The sequence below is a fragment of the Melanerpes formicivorus genome, unplaced genomic scaffold (genome assembly GCF_026170545.1).
Source record: "Melanerpes formicivorus ecotype bairdi unplaced genomic scaffold, bMelFor1.0.p_v2 SCAF_5, whole genome shotgun sequence".
NCBI classification, from domain to species: Eukaryota; Metazoa; Chordata; class Aves; order Piciformes; family Picidae; genus Melanerpes; species Melanerpes formicivorus.
In genome coordinates this window covers 3,737,237-3,752,496 of record NW_027142357.1, presented here as the reverse complement: position 1 = coordinate 3,752,496, position 15,260 = coordinate 3,737,237, and the positions used below count along the sequence as shown (strand labels likewise).

The 15,260-nt window shown below is 42.2% G+C and overlaps 1 protein-coding gene across 2 annotated transcripts in view; it reads left to right on the top strand.

The window, feature by feature from the left end:
* Positions 1–15,260, top strand: part of COL5A2 (collagen type V alpha 2 chain) — a 139,767-nt gene that overhangs the window by 62,366 nt on the left and 62,141 nt on the right. The window contains exons 2-3 of one of the 2 annotated variants that reach the window (XM_068137894.1): positions 11,165–11,389; positions 14,119–14,132. In XM_068137894.1, coding sequence (XP_067993995.1) covers positions 11,165–11,389; positions 14,119–14,132 — 239 coding nt within the window. Of the gene's footprint in view, positions 1–11,164; positions 11,390–14,118; positions 14,133–15,260 lie in introns of those variants that run through there. The other variant, XM_068137895.1, reaches the window with a different exon arrangement.

The window sequence follows — 15,260 nt, the reverse complement described above, 5'->3', positions numbered from 1 at the left end:
GCTCCTATGCCTGATCAGTAATTTCATTAAAGAATTATTCCTAATATTTGACATAAATCTTCACCGGTGCAACTTGAGGCTGTTTTCTCTGATCCTATCACTCGTTACTAGGGAGAAGAGACTGAAGTAGCAGCATGTGGGCAGAATTCCCCCTATCAGGTCATGTTTGCTTCCAGAACAAAGTCTCTTACCTCTTAGGAAATGTGCTAATAGCAGCCTTAATTCTGTTTCCATTTTAAAGATGATGTCTGTGTGGCTCAACTTGTGAGTGTTCAGCAGTGCTGAGCCCTGGCCCTCTTCTTCCTCTGCTGACTGAAATGTTCTTGCTATATGCTCTCCTTATAAGCTCCCTGCCAAAAGAATCTGCTGTTTCTGTGGGACCAACCTGTCTTCTTGCAAATGAAAGTGATTCTGCTTAAAAAATGTCATCCCAGAGTCAAGAATGTGCTCCAACACTTTGCATAGGAAAATAAATTCTGTTGCCTGAAACCTCCTTAGAAATGCTAAAACATAATAACTGGCCATGATAAGCACTCTTTGTAGGCTTTTTCTGCCCTGAGTCAGGAAGAAAACTGAGGTACAGGTAGCTGTAGAGGAACTGACTTCACTGTAAGTGCCTTGCATGGCAAACTCCAAGCAGAGTTGTTGGGGCCATGTGGGTTACAGTTAAAACCAGGCACCCCACTACCCCAGTTTATGACTGATTAGCTCCAACTGCGAGATCTATAGCAGTGTTTTCTCAGGCATGCCCTGAATGCCTCTCCCTTACCATCTTGCACAACCTTAGACATTTGGAAGTAATTTTATTTCCCACTGTAGGCTTGAAGGCTTCGTTGCTGTCATCTGAGTGTAAGTGCTGCTGGCAGATCAGGTTCTTCAAACTCCCTCTTTTACCTTGTCCTTCTGGAGGCACCAAGCAACGTGACCAGCTGTCCTGAACCAAAAGCCAGAACTAGGGAAAAACAAAGTGAAAATGTGTTTACATCTAACCTTAATCATGGGATAACTCAAGAGAGTTTAACTAAGTGCTTTTCAAATCTGAAGATCCAAGAATGTGGTGTAACCAACAGAAAAGGACCAACCTGAACAGTCTTTCAGCTGCTGCATGGTTCCCTGTCCTCCCATAGCATGAGGGGTGTTTAGGAGGGTTGAGTCTTGTTCAGTAGCTCAGGAATAGTGAGGTTAATATGCAGATTGCATCATCAGATGCTCTTAGGGAACTGAACAGTGTAATAAACATTGGACAGTGCTGTGGGACCAGCAAGAGAATCCTTTTTACTGGAAGGGATCCCAGTATATTCTGCCTTTGTATCCAGCATGTGTTGAATCTCGTAATAAAAACCTTGCTCTTGAATTTTCTGTGTTGGAAGTTATCCATTAAAAGGCAAGCAAAACTCCTAGTCACCCTGGTGGAGACATAAAAATATGTGAAGTGGGGACATACAGACAACCAGCCCAAAGGTAGGGTAGTATTGTTCCCACCCAGTTAAGGGAAACAGGAGAAGCAGTTGGATAGTTTGTCTGTTAATTTAAAATTTCATTCAGAGGAGTCTAACAGTATCCCAAGTATAGTTTCTCCTTTATGGTTTTTGCTCTTCAGCCAAATCTGGAATCTCAGTGGTGAGTGGGAAGCAGGTTTTTTTGGCACCATCTTCTAGAAGAGATAAAGCTCAGTGGCCAGATCCCACTCAGGGACCCCTTTACCCTGGGACATTGCCTCTTCTCCTGAGTCAGGGTACTTTGGGTGTTGCTTTCTGCCTCTGGACTGGAGGTTGGATTTTCTTGGTTGATGAATCTGAGAGGGTGAACTCCCTCCCAGGAGGGACTTGCCAGATGAAAATTGTATGTTTTTTAGTAAGGCTTTGGTTAGCTGCTATAGAATTTCAACAGCTAATTAAATCTCTGCTTGCACCTTGATACTTAGCAGTATTTATTCATACTTAATGCTATTTGTGGAGTCTGCAGGAAAAACAGTTGAGTCTGTAATTTTCCAGTCCTAAAATATATGTTTTAAAAATCATCTACATCATTCAGGAGAACACTTAGGGACTTCTTCTGAAACAAGGCACAAAAGGTTGCAGCTCCTTGCTAGAGGGTTGACCCTCTCAATCACATTGAAAATTCATTTTTAATATAATTTAATGTGTGGAATGCTTTACAAACACTGAGTTATTGTCAACTTTGCAGATTATCCTCTAGGGCCTTTTATTTTTTACTTTTTTTAAGCAGGCACTCTGCAGGATGGATTAAACCTCACCACCTCTTTTCCTAAGAATCACTTCTAATGGAACCTGGTTTCCTGGAGGTTTGCATTTTAAACCATGTGCCTGCGTGCATACCCAAAAGCATAATGGAAGGGACTGGATATTATCCATTTGTTTTACAAGGGAGCCTTGGTTGGGCACTAAATTGGGATTTCCTCTCTTCCTGACTGTGTATGTTCACAAAATTTGCAGGAGCATAATTGTCTCAGTGACCTGGTCTCTGTCAAACCTGGCTCAAGTCAGCCCCTGGAATCGTATGGGTTCTGGGGACCCAGATGTCACAGTGCAGGCAGTATCACAGGATCACAGAATGGTAGGAGTTAGAAGGGACTTCTGTGGATCATCTAGTCAACCCCCCTGCTAAAGCTACATCAGGTGGCCCTGGATCACAATGTTCAGGCTGTTTTGGAATCTCTCCAGAGAAGGAGGCTACACAACTTTTCAGGGCAGCCTGTTCCAGGGCTCTGGCACCCTCAAAGGAAAAAAGTTTTTCCTCCTGTTTAGGTGGAACTTGCTGTATTCCAGTTAATGCCCATTGCCCCTTGTTCTGTCACTGGGCACCTCTGAGAAGAGACTGGCCTCATCCTCTTGACCCTTTAGTAGCAGGACCACAAAAGCCTAAGTTCCATAGGAAACCATAAGGGAAATGAAAACTGAAAAGTTCATCTGTACCTTCAGCTGGCATAAAGCACTCAGAGCCACAGACTTCAAAAATGTCATCCTGTTTTAGAGCAGTGAACATCTGTGCTAGTTATTCTTTTAGACAATCATGTCAGGAATGAACCCTCTGCACAATACTCCTGATGTCTGTGTGTGTCATTCATTGCTTGTTCTCTTGGCTATGCAGGGAGACTTAAACTGAATTGGAAGCTGCCAAGAGAACCTTCACCTTCTGTAACCCTTAGTGAATTAACACTGTCTTAGAGACCTGGTTAGTGGTCAGTGTTTCCAAGAGATTGCTGAGTTATTTGGAACCTCAACAGGGCTTTGGGCAACCTGAGAGGTTGTAGACAGGTGGGGGTTGGACTCTTCTCCGAGGCAACAAGCACCAAAACAAGAGAACACAGTCTCAAACTGTGCCAGGGGAAGTTTAGGCTTGAGGTGAGCAGAAAGTTCTTCACAGAAAGAGTTGTTTGCCATTGGAATGTGCTGCTCAGGGAGGTGGTTGAGTCACCATCTCTGGAGGGGTTCAGGAGGGGATTTGACATGGCACTTGAAGCCATGGTTTAGTAGTCATGAGGTGTTGGGTGACAGGTTTAGACGTGATGATCTTTGAGGTCTTTTCCAACCTTATTGATTCTATGGTTCTATGATCTAGTTGAGGATGTCCCTACTGACTGCAGGGTGGGTTGGACTAGATGTCCTTTGGAGGTCCCTTTCAACCCAGATCATTTTATGACTCTGTGATTTAAGTGCTTGTTGTACTGTAGCTGTTATCTAAAGCTCATTGAGATGTATGATGCATCCTGAATGGAAACATCTGGATGCAAATCCGATTTCATTTTAACAATCAAATCCTTCATATGAAGTGAATTACTAATCGCTTTGGCCTTTTGTTGGTAAGGGATTCCAGATTGATCCTCATGTATGTATGTATAGAGCACTTATGTAAACTCTGTGCTGTTAATCATTGCTAACAAGAATTGTTCCTGTGCAGAAATGCAAAATAGGGTCTGTATTTATCAACACTCCTGAGAATTATCTGATTTTTTCCTGAGTAATTGGTGTTCACATTCTAATTTGCATGGCACGGTGATTCAGATAATGCTTTATTTATCACCACTCCAAAAGGGAAATTATGAAAAGATAAACAAAACAAGCATTCTCATTCTGACTGGAGTAAATGAGAGGCTTTCCCCCATTGATTTAATGGGAACTGGATCAAGCCTGATGTTATTGTTGCGACAGGCTGGCAGTCAACGATTATTAACACCAAGCTCCTCTTGTCCCATGCTTGGCAGTCTGTGCAGAGGCACAGCAGTCCATCTGCAAAATGGTTGTGAGCAGGTCTCATCTTTCACTTCCATTTACTTCTGCACCTCTGCTTTGTGAGTCAGCAGGGTTCAGTTTTGTAATTCATAACTGCAATCTCAGCTTGTCATGCTCTAGAGACTGATTTATTTTTTTAACTTAAGCCCCACTCTATCTGTGTAATCTTATATTTCCTTGTGCTTTTCACTAACTAGCATCAGGATGACAAAGGGAGGATGAGAAGCTACCTGCACAAGCTGCTTTGTTTCCGACCCCTTTCTCATTCATTCACCTTCTCATTCATTCATTCTCCTCTCCTGGTCTTTTTAGCTTAAGCAATGGAAAAGCTTCAGGGTTTGGTTACAGTATGCGTCAAGAAGTCCCTTGTGGCAAGAAGCAAGCATAAAACTGGAAGGCTGTGCTTTCAATACCAGTCATCATCATCTTTTCTGCCTTTGTTAGGCTATGTTCTCTACTGCTGTAGACCTATCAGCATTTGGGCCCCTTTAATTATCCCACTGGTGGGACTGCCACGAAATGGAGCTGCTTTGCTGTCCAATCTTTTCCTTTCCCTTAGCATTTCATCTATGAAACAAAGTTGTTAATGTCTGCAGAAAGCCTTTATATCTGTGAGTTTGCTCAGGCCCTTATTTTCCCCCAAGTGGGGCATTGAGAGATATGTTCCCTTCCATTGTATACCAGCCATCACCTCAGATGAGGTTATGGTGGTTGGCTGCTTCCATAATAGGTTGTCTGTAAGCACAGATGAGGAACAGGAGAGCATAGTATGGGGTGTTGGGGATGTTTCTGCAGGGAAAAGAAGTTCTTAGGATGACAGTTTCAGCAAGACTCCCTGCAGTGGGGGGGGGCTTCTTACCCCCTTCTTACCCTTCACTAACTAAATAATTTTGCTCAAGACACTAGGTTCATATATTCATTTCAGTTGTAAAAGACCTTTAAGATCATAGTGTCCAACCATCAACCCAACACCACCATGGCCATTAAATGATGTCCTGAAATGCCATGTCTACCTGGTTTTTGAACACTTCTGGGGGGGGTGACTCCACCACCTCCCTGGGCAGCCTGTTCCAAAGCCTGACCACTCTTTCTCTAAAGAAATATTTCCTAAAATTTCCTGAAATGTTCCCTGGTGCAACTTGAGGCTCTTTCCTCTCATTCTATCACTTGATAGTAAGGAGAAGAGACCAACCTTCCCCCCTGCCTCACCTTCTCTTTTTGTGATGTTATTTTCCTTCTTTCTTTCCTTTTATTCTGCCTGGTTCTATGCTCAGGCTTTGCTTTCCTTGTTGATGTGCAAGATGCAAACCAGAAGTCAGTGAAAGCAGTAGGAGTGCCATAATGAGGAGCAGCTTGACACAGCAAACCCAGCACCAGTAAATTTCCAGGGGTTACTTTCAAAACGATGTCTGCCTGGTGGTGTGAGATCAAAGTGGATTCATATGCTATCTTTTAAGACATGTTAAACCCCCATTGTTGGCTTGTTGAGAAGTGGAATTAACCTTGAGAGAAATTTACATGAAAGAAAAACAAACTCAGCACAAAATGCCCAGAGCAGGGTGTGCCGGGGAGCCCTCGCTGTGCAGAACCTTCTTTGACACTTGATGGTGATAACAGATGGGCTTTGACAGCCATCTAGTGGCTGGGACCGTGTCGTGTGTGTCTGTCCCAGTAATTGTGTTGTCACGAAGCTGGGCCTCGACGTGTCAGTGCGGAATGGGATTTTCCCTTCCAAGCTATTTTGCTCTGATTCCTACTAATGAAGCGCATTACAGGTGCCTATGCACAAGTGTGACATTTTTCTCTTACCATTTAAGTAGGTAAAATGTTGTCACTGACTTCCCTGGTGTCAGTATTTCAGCAGGAGTCTTGATGCCACCAAAGCATTAAGAGATCTTGCTAAGTTCTGTAAGAACTGGTGGGTGTTGAGAGGGATGGGACAGGCTCTGCTCAGTTGCACCCTGTGATAAGACAAGGGGCAGTGGGTATAAACTGCAGCACAGAAGGTTCCCCCTCAACCTGAGGAGGAACTTTACTGTGAGGGTCATAGAGCACTGGAACAGGCTTCCTTGAGAGGTTGTGGAGTCTTCTTCTCTGGGGACTTTCAGGCCCCCATCTGGATCTGTTTCTGTATGACCTGCACTAGATTCTAAGGTCCTGCTCTGGCAGGGGGGTTGGGCCTGATCTCCAGAGGTCCCTTACAGCCCTAATATCCTGTGTTGATGTGTAGTCTTCAGGTATGTTAGTTGTGTGTTAGCTGTAACTGACCTCTGATCAAAGGGTCCTTTAAAGCCCAAGAGATCTTTCAACAGATAATACAGAGCAGAAAAATAATTGCATTGTACATTTGTTGTGTTTTTCCATGAAAGCTTCTTTCATGAAGGTCGTTTGTACATGCTCATGAATGTCTTGTCTTTTATATTTACACTTGGCTTTGAAACTCATTTTCCTGGACTTCAATGGATTTGCAGCCCTGTAGATTCTCTAATCAGGTCCAACACCCATTGGAGTTGTACTTTTTGTTGGTAAGAAGGAATCAGTTAATAGGCCACATCAAGAATTTGCAAGGCTACTTCGCAAGCTATTCAGCACTCTGTGTTACAACTGCAGAGGTGGAAAGAACAGTTTGTGAATTGGGCTCTGTCATTAAAAACCTTGCAGCTTTCTAATTCCATGAGGAAACGATGGAACAATTTCCTTTGCTTCCTTTCCTGATCTGTCTGCAGATGGATAATGTGTCTGCAGTTCAGGTCTGAGAGTCAAGTGTCAAAATGTGCTTGTGGGAGGAGATGGCTCTGAAATAGCTGCTCTCTTCAGGTTGCTCTCACAGAATGAAGCAAAGCTAGAAGAACCAAATGTAAGCAAAAGATTAAAAATGGAAAATGCCTTTTCTGGCAGTATTGTGGAGGTTTGTTTGTTTGTTGGTTGGTTGGTGTTGGGTTGTGTTTTTTTTTTTTTATTAATTTTTTATTATCAGCATATCTGCAGTCTGATAGGAAAACAAACTTAATACCCTTCCAGAAGTTGGTGTTTTTTTCCCCCTGCCTTCGTCTGCCTCTTTCTTGGCAGCTGAGCAGCACCCAGGCAGAAGCCAGCCACCATCTGGCTTGGGGCTGGCTTGCCAAAGCAGTTGCTCTGCGGTTTGTTTGAAGTTATGACAGAATGCTGACTTGGAGCTCAGGAACTTAGACATTTCATTTATGCGAACTGCTGCTCTTCTGAAGAGCACAAGGAGTTCTGTGGGTGATACACGAAGGAAGACACAGACCATATGCCAGACAGCTGGGGGGGAAAGAGGCTAAATATGTCAGACAGTGCATGATGTCATGCTCACAAGGGAGAGGAGAGAGCAGCGCTTTCCAAAATACGATGTGCTGGTTGGAGAATCATTCTCACAGTGTCAGGAATGGACTGCTCAGCCACACTTGGTGGATGTCTTTTACTTCACACTGAAAACATTTCCTCCTGAGCTCCTGCAGCACCCCTTTGAGTCGTTTTGTCAGGTGCTGTGATAAAACAATTGAAGGGAGGAGCTGGCCTGCTATGAATTTGGATTTCAGCTGCTGTTAGATATTTGGAGTTCAGTTGCTCTTCGAAGGCTGCAGAAGTTAGTGGTGGCAGGCAACAGTTAATGACACATCTGCTTCATTTCTCCCAGCTCTGACATTGATGGAGTAACTGGACTTGAGTTAAGGCATGAAGCTGAAATTCCAAATCTGTTTGCATTTATTGCTTTGTGATTTGCTGTTTACATCTGGTTTAAATTAGGAGAGAAATGCACAGAACAGTGGAACAGCCCTTCTGCTTAGAGCTGCTAATTTTTGCACTGACCAAAGGTTTGCTTTAAAATCGTGGTCACCGCCTTTGAGTAGTAGGATGTAGTGTGGATATAGATATAGGTTAGCTATAGATATAATTGCCCCTATTCTCAGTCTTGTATCAGTTAGAATTGGGGAATTGCTGATCTTAATCACATTGTCCAATTTCAGAGACATTTTTGATAGGAAGGTTTTCCTTGGTCACATGGAGTTCCCATCAGGTTAAGAATAACCTTCTCCAATGCATCTCAGTGGTCAGGAGAATCATTTTGGATTGTGTGTGACAGCTCTGCTCTGTCTGACTCAGAAGAGGGTGTCTTGAGCCTGGGGTTCTTGCTTTGCAGGTTTGTGACCCCTTCTCTAGGGACAGGCTGGGGGACACTTCACTGTTTGTGTTCCAAACATTCATTGGGCCAAAGTGAAATTGTTGTTGCTGCTGCTGTTGGTTTTGCTGTTAATTTTGTTCGCAAATACTATTTTTTCTTTGAAAATTTGTTATTGGTTTGCTTGTTTTCTGACAGAGCATTCAGAAAAACATTGGATAGCCAAAGGAAAGTTTTTGCTTGATTTGTTTTTTTAGCTCTTTTATTATTATTATGGGGAGATACTGGCATATACTCACTTCAGGATTGAAAAAACTAACTGAGATATTTGGAGTATTTGCCTACAGAGTAGGAAGAAAACCAAAGGCATAGGCTTAGGTATGGCTAGAACAGCAGCTAAACAAATGGTTATGTCCCCGTAAATGCTGCCATCAGTCTCAGATATTTGTGACATTTCAAAGTTATAAATTCAACCTAGAGAAGTTGTTCTGCCTTGGTGAGAGCAGACTGGTTGAAAAGGAGGGAGCAAAAAGTATCTTGAATGGATTCCTTAATCATTAGTAAGAAATTAATTCTCAATTGGAATTTTAGGAAGGGAAAGAAAAGGAATAGTACTGAGACAAGAAACAACGTCAACATTCTGTGAGTAGAGAGGGCAGGTTAGGTTGAAAATGACACAGGCAACTTTAATCAAACAGAATGAGCTCCATAAAAATAATATGTATAGATAAATAGATAGGACACATGCATGTAGTCAGCCAGTGCTGTTCCTGCATAGCCAGGCACACAGGACAGGCTTTCATATATATTTCAAATATCTAGAGGTCTTTTGTATGTGTGTTGGGGTAATGGCACAGGGCCATGACCAACTGGGTTGCAGAAACTGAGCAAAGTAAGTGACTTGAGAAGCCTCTCTTCACTCAGATGGAGGCACTGAGACCTTCTCACTCTCTACAACTACTTGAAACTTACATGGCAAGATGGGGTTGGTCTCTTCTCTGTAGTAACAAGTGATAGGACAAAAGGAGATCACCTCAAATTGAACCAGGGGATGTTTAGGTTGGACATTAGAAGCAGTTTTTCCCCCAATAAGGCTGTGAAGGCCTAGACCAGACTGCCCAGGGCTGTGGTGGAATCACCATCTAAGGAGGGATTTAAAAGCCATGTAGGTACTTAGAGAGGGAGACTTGGGCTGGAGAGTTGGGCAGGGAGAAATTGAATGAAATTCAGCAAGGGCAAGCATAGAGTCTTGCACCTGGGAAAGAGCAACCCCATAGAGTAGTATAGGTTGGGGACTGACCTGTTGAAGAGAAGTGCAGGGAAAAGGACCTGGGGTTTCTAGTGGATGGAAGGTTGACCATGAGCCAGCATTGGCCAAGAAGGCCAGTAGTGTCCTAGGGTGGATTAGAAGGGCTGTGGTTAGTAGGTCAAGAGAGGTTCTCCTCCCCCCTGTGGTAGAGACCACATCTCTAGTGGTCTCAGTGCCCTGGTGAGACCACATCTGGAATATTGTATCCAGTTCTGGGTCCCTCAGTTCAAGAAAGACCTCAGGGAACTGCTTGAAAGAGTCCAGTGCAGAGCCACAAAAATGGTGGTATGGAACATCTTCCTTATGAGGAGAAACTGAGGGAGCTGGTGCTCTTCAGCATGGAGAAGAGGAGACTGAAAGGTGACTTCATTCATGTTTATAAAGATGTAAATGGTGAGTGTCAAGAGGATGGAAGCTGGCTCTTCTCAGTGATGCCCAGTGACAGCACAAGGGGCAATGAGCAGAAGTTGAAGCACAGGAAGTTCTGTGGAAACACGAGGAAAATTTTTTTCATTGTGAGGGTGAGAGAACACTGGAACAGGCTGCCCAGGGGGGGTTGTGGAGTCTCCCTCTCTGCAGATATTCCAAGCCTGCCTGGATGCATTCCTGTGTGATCTGTTCTAGGTTATCCTGCTCTGGCAGGGGGCTTGGACTGGATGATCTTTTGAGGTCCCTTCCAGCCCCTAATATTCTGTGAGCCTGTGAGATATGATGCTGAGGCACATGGTTTAGTGGTGACTTGACAGTGCTGCGTTAACAGTTGGCCTTGACAGCCTTAAAGGTCTCTTCCAACCAAAACAATTACATGATTCATTGATTCTAAGTACTCTTGCAATAGAGATTGCTATTGCCACTGGACAGGGACTTCACTGTGTTGCTTGGAAAATTGGATTCTCTGTGTTGGTTATTATCTTACACCCCAACCCTAATGAATAAGTTTTCTTTTCAAGCAGCAGTGCTGTGTCTGCTGCACACTGTGGTAAGTCTGGCTGGGTAAGGCACTGGAGGCAGGGAGCAGATAGTCTATGCTGTTTCTGCAGAAGTCTTTCAGGTTCTTATCCATGCTTGGATGTCTCTTACTCATTGTGCAGAACTGTTACAAAAGGCAGGCATGTAGCAGGAGTTCCTCAATGCAGCATTAATTAGTACCCTACTGAGAATAACATCCAGAGACTCAGCAGGCAATGTTCATTTGATACCTTGGTGGGTTTGTGCGCTTCATGATGAGACTGTTTTATTTCTTTCTGATCAAGAGATAAGGTGGTAAAATAACAAAAGGCATTTAAGAAGACTAATATTTAGAAGTCCTTAATATCATCTTCAGCTATGCTGTTGGACTGTTTTTTTCCTCTACATAGTGCTGATTCTCATCTCCAGATGTGTTCCTTCCTTGTCCTGACCCTACTTCACCTTTGATTTCACAGTTGTAAAATGCATTGTCTGTTGTCTCTCTTATTCCAGGAGAAGATGTTGAAGAAATAGCCTGCACTCAGAATGGCCAGATGTACCTGAACAGGGATATTTGGAAGCCCTCACCATGCCAAATCTGTGTCTGTGACAATGGAGCTATTCTTTGCGATGAAATCCAGTGTCAAGATATGCTGGAATGTGAGAACCCACAGGTGCCCCCAGGAGAGTGCTGTCCTGTGTGTCCTCATACAACACGTGACTTGGAACCCACCATTGGTAAGATTGCTTCCCAGTTTGTTTTTTTTTTTTTCCTTTGAAAGACAGTCCAAAGAACTAGGAACCTTGTGAAACTTAGATTTTTAATAGTATTTCCATGGTGAAAGTTTAAATCTGAAAATAGTAAGTATTTGACAGGTGTAGACCACTTGGGGTTACACCTGAGCTGGCTGTGAAAATAGTTTTCTTCTATGAAGCTGAAAGAAGCCCAGATGGGCTTATAACTAAGTTTGAGCTGAATTTCATCTTGATAGTTGAAGGATGTTGAATTCTGACTTCATTTTTTGAGGTTCATCTGGGATTGCAAGATAAATGTATTAAGATAAATTATATATATAGCCCCAGAAACATTCAGGTTGGAAAAGACCCTCAGGATCACCAAGTCCAGGTGATAACCCTACACTACAAGGTTCACCCCTAAACCATATCCCCAAGCACCACATCCAAAGAACCTTTGAACACATCCAGGGTTGGCAGCTCAACCACCTCCCTGGGCAGCACATTCCAGTGTCTGGAGATATTCAAAGTGGAGCTTGACAGGGCTCTGGGCAGCCTGATCCAGTTAAGGATGCCCTTGCTTACTGCAGAGGGGGTTGAACTAGATGACCTTTGGAGGTCACTTCCAACCCAGACCATTCTATGATTCTATATTAAGATAAATACATAAATATATAGAATATATGTATTCAATAGATACATAATTATGTAATTATAAGATATGTAACTGTATATAATATGTAATAATATATTTTATATTATGTAATAATAAGTGTATATTATAAATAAATATATAATATAGTAAGATATATAATAAACCCTAGATGTTTATATAACATTAATTACTATATCTAGTGTGAGTTGTCCCTGTCCATTGCAAGAGGGGTGGAACTAGATGATTCCTGAGGTCTATTCCAACCCTGGCAATTCTATGAGTCTACATATTATTTATTATATAAATATGTAGAATGCTCAATTTAAAGCCCCTTCGATAGGTGAATAAACGTAAACATTACAGTTAAACAATGAAATGTACACAGTATAAAGTGTTTCCCCAGAGTGGAAACATAGACACTTGATCCTTTGGGGAGATGCAAGAGAAAAAAAAAACATTAACATGAGCTATTATTAACTCCCTGTTTGCATTCCTTCTGTTGCATACCTTCAAGATTATGTCTTTTCCTCTCCATTTCTTCCTGGAGAGACTTGGATGAAGCCATTCTTCCAGCCCTCCATTTTCTTAAAAGAGAATCTCATATCTTACAATTACTGCTTATTAATACTCTGTACTGAATTCATTGAACTACATTCTGTATATCATAATTAAAGCATCCATTTTCAGGAGTTATATTTGCCATTGAATAACTTAAAACAGGGCAAAGTAGTGACAAAGAGACTGTAGAAGCAATGTGTGTAGCTGAGCAATGGAGTAGGATGTGGCAAGCACTAATAAAGAGCTGCTGTGTCCTGCTGTGGTTTGGGGGGCCTTAGGCCAACGTCAACAAAGGTACACCCAGCAAATACAAAAGCAATGTGGCTGCATTCCAGAATTCTTTACTGTTATTCAAGTTATTAATAAAACATTCCCTGGAGGTATTCAAAACAGGACTGGATGTGGCACTTAGAGCCATGGTTTAGTTGTCATGGGCTGTTAGGTATTAAGTAATAGGTTGGACTTGATCTCTGAGGTCTTTTCCAACCTGGTTGATTCTGTGATTCCTTTGAAGGATTTTTGTGGATAGGAGAGTGGCTCTGTGGCACATGATTATCTTTTCAAGCAAGAACAAGTCTAAAATCCCTCAAGACAGCTCATATCTGTTGAAAAATACCAGGTAGTATGTTGCGGATCCATCAACATTGCTTGTATCCAATTCAGTAATGAAACTACTTTTGACTTCACTGTCAGTAGTCAGGCTAGTCCTGAACAATTCCCTGCAAGATATTCTTCTGCCTATATAAGGAAAAACTTTCCTTTGAGTGTGATTCATAGACACACAGAATACCATGTTGGAAGGGACCTCAAGGATCATCTAGTCCAACCTTTCAGGTTAAGAATATACATTAAATGAGCTGGCCCAGCAGCCTGTCAAGCTGGGCCTTGAAACTGTCTAATGTAGGGGAATCCACTACCTCCCTTGGGAATTTACTCCAATGTTTAATAGTTCAAATGCTGATTTTTTTTTCTGGCATCCAATCCCCATTATCCCTGGTCTTTACCATGGGACTCTCTGTAAAAAGGGAGTCTCCCTCCTCATGATGGCCACCCTTTATGTATGTGATGGAGCACTGGAGCAGGCTGCCCACAGTGGTTGTGGAGTCTCCTTCTCTGGAGATATTCGTAACTCACTTGGATGTGATGCTGACAACCTGCTCTAGCTGACCTTGCTTTAGCAGGGGGCTTGGACTAGATGGTCCCCAGAGGTCCCTTCTGACCCCTACTATTCTCTGATTCTGCGATTCTGCTTTCCTAAAGCGCTTTTTTTCTTATTCTGTGCAATGATGGAAAAAGGCTGAGAATCAGGGAACAGCATTGCAAACCATTTCTGTTCCTCACTTCTGACGAGGGGAGTATGTTTATCCCTGGGAACTTCCCCTGTAGGCAATGCACCATCCTCTCTGCATCTAAGATTGGAGATGGCTCTAGCTGCAACACCTGCACTCAACTCAGTGTTCTGCCTCTCAGAGTAAAAACATTAATTTCCTTTCTTTTCTTCTTTTGTCCTTTTTAATAGGTAGAGGAAGAAAGGTAAGAATTCCTTCATTTTATTTAATACTATATTATTTTAAATATATTGCAACTGTTAAAATGTCTCTTGGAGATCCTCAGAGAAATTCAAGATGATCCCTGTTCAAAACACTTAATTCTTTCTTCTTGCTCTTTCACAATGGCTAGGAAGATTGCAGTCCACATGGAAAAAAAAAATCCTGGGGTGCAGGCAAAAATCCTGCTCTTAATATCATGAGTCTGCTGGCTGAAAATCCCTGATGCTTATACCAGAGGTGTTCCAGATTGAGTAGTTTGGTTGTTTCAGCTCTAGCAGTGCCTCAAAATGAGGAAAGGGACCATTAGGTCATTAGAAACCAAAGTGTTGGAAGTTGGAGCTTGTTTTTGGGTAGAACTTAGCTGCCCAGTGTGCAGTAGATAGCACTGGGGTGATGTAAGCCATGGTTGTGTGGGCAGCATCTTTCATAGGATGCAATTAAACAAAGAAAATATCTATTCTTACCCCCTAAACAAAATTAAAATGCATTCTGATGAAGGAATTTCTAAGGTAGTAAGTAGTTACAAGAAATAGTTGAAATTACTTTTAAGGTAATCAAGGATTTATGTACTCACTAAAACCAAGCAGCTCTAGTCCAGATAGAGGTGATTTATGGACTTGAATGAGCCACATCCAACTTGTTATTACTTGATAAACAAGGCAAGAAAGATCTTTTATCTTTACAAAGTCCTCTCTTTTTTTTGGCTTAATAAAATTGATTACCACCATTAGGTCTACAGCCAGGTATTTTATGCAGCACATAATCATTGTCAACACATTCAGCTCAAAGAAAAGTCAGCTGGCAAATGCTGTGCCCTTCACTCTGAAGCTTTGTGATATCATTGGTATTCTGTCTCTACCCTGCAAGTGGACACAAAGGGTTTTGATGCTGGTAGATTTGATTATGTTAATTTTAATTTAATTTAAACTTAATTTAACTTAATACCTTGAAGAAGTGGAATCTGAATGTTATCATCAAGTGTTTTCTAGTCCTTAATAAATGTCATGGTAATGTTTCAGTTTCACGCTTCTTCCAGCCACTTCCTTACGCAGTTAGAGAAAATCTGTTGATTTAGAGCCTTCTTTTAATCAGTGTCCACAGTCATTAAAAA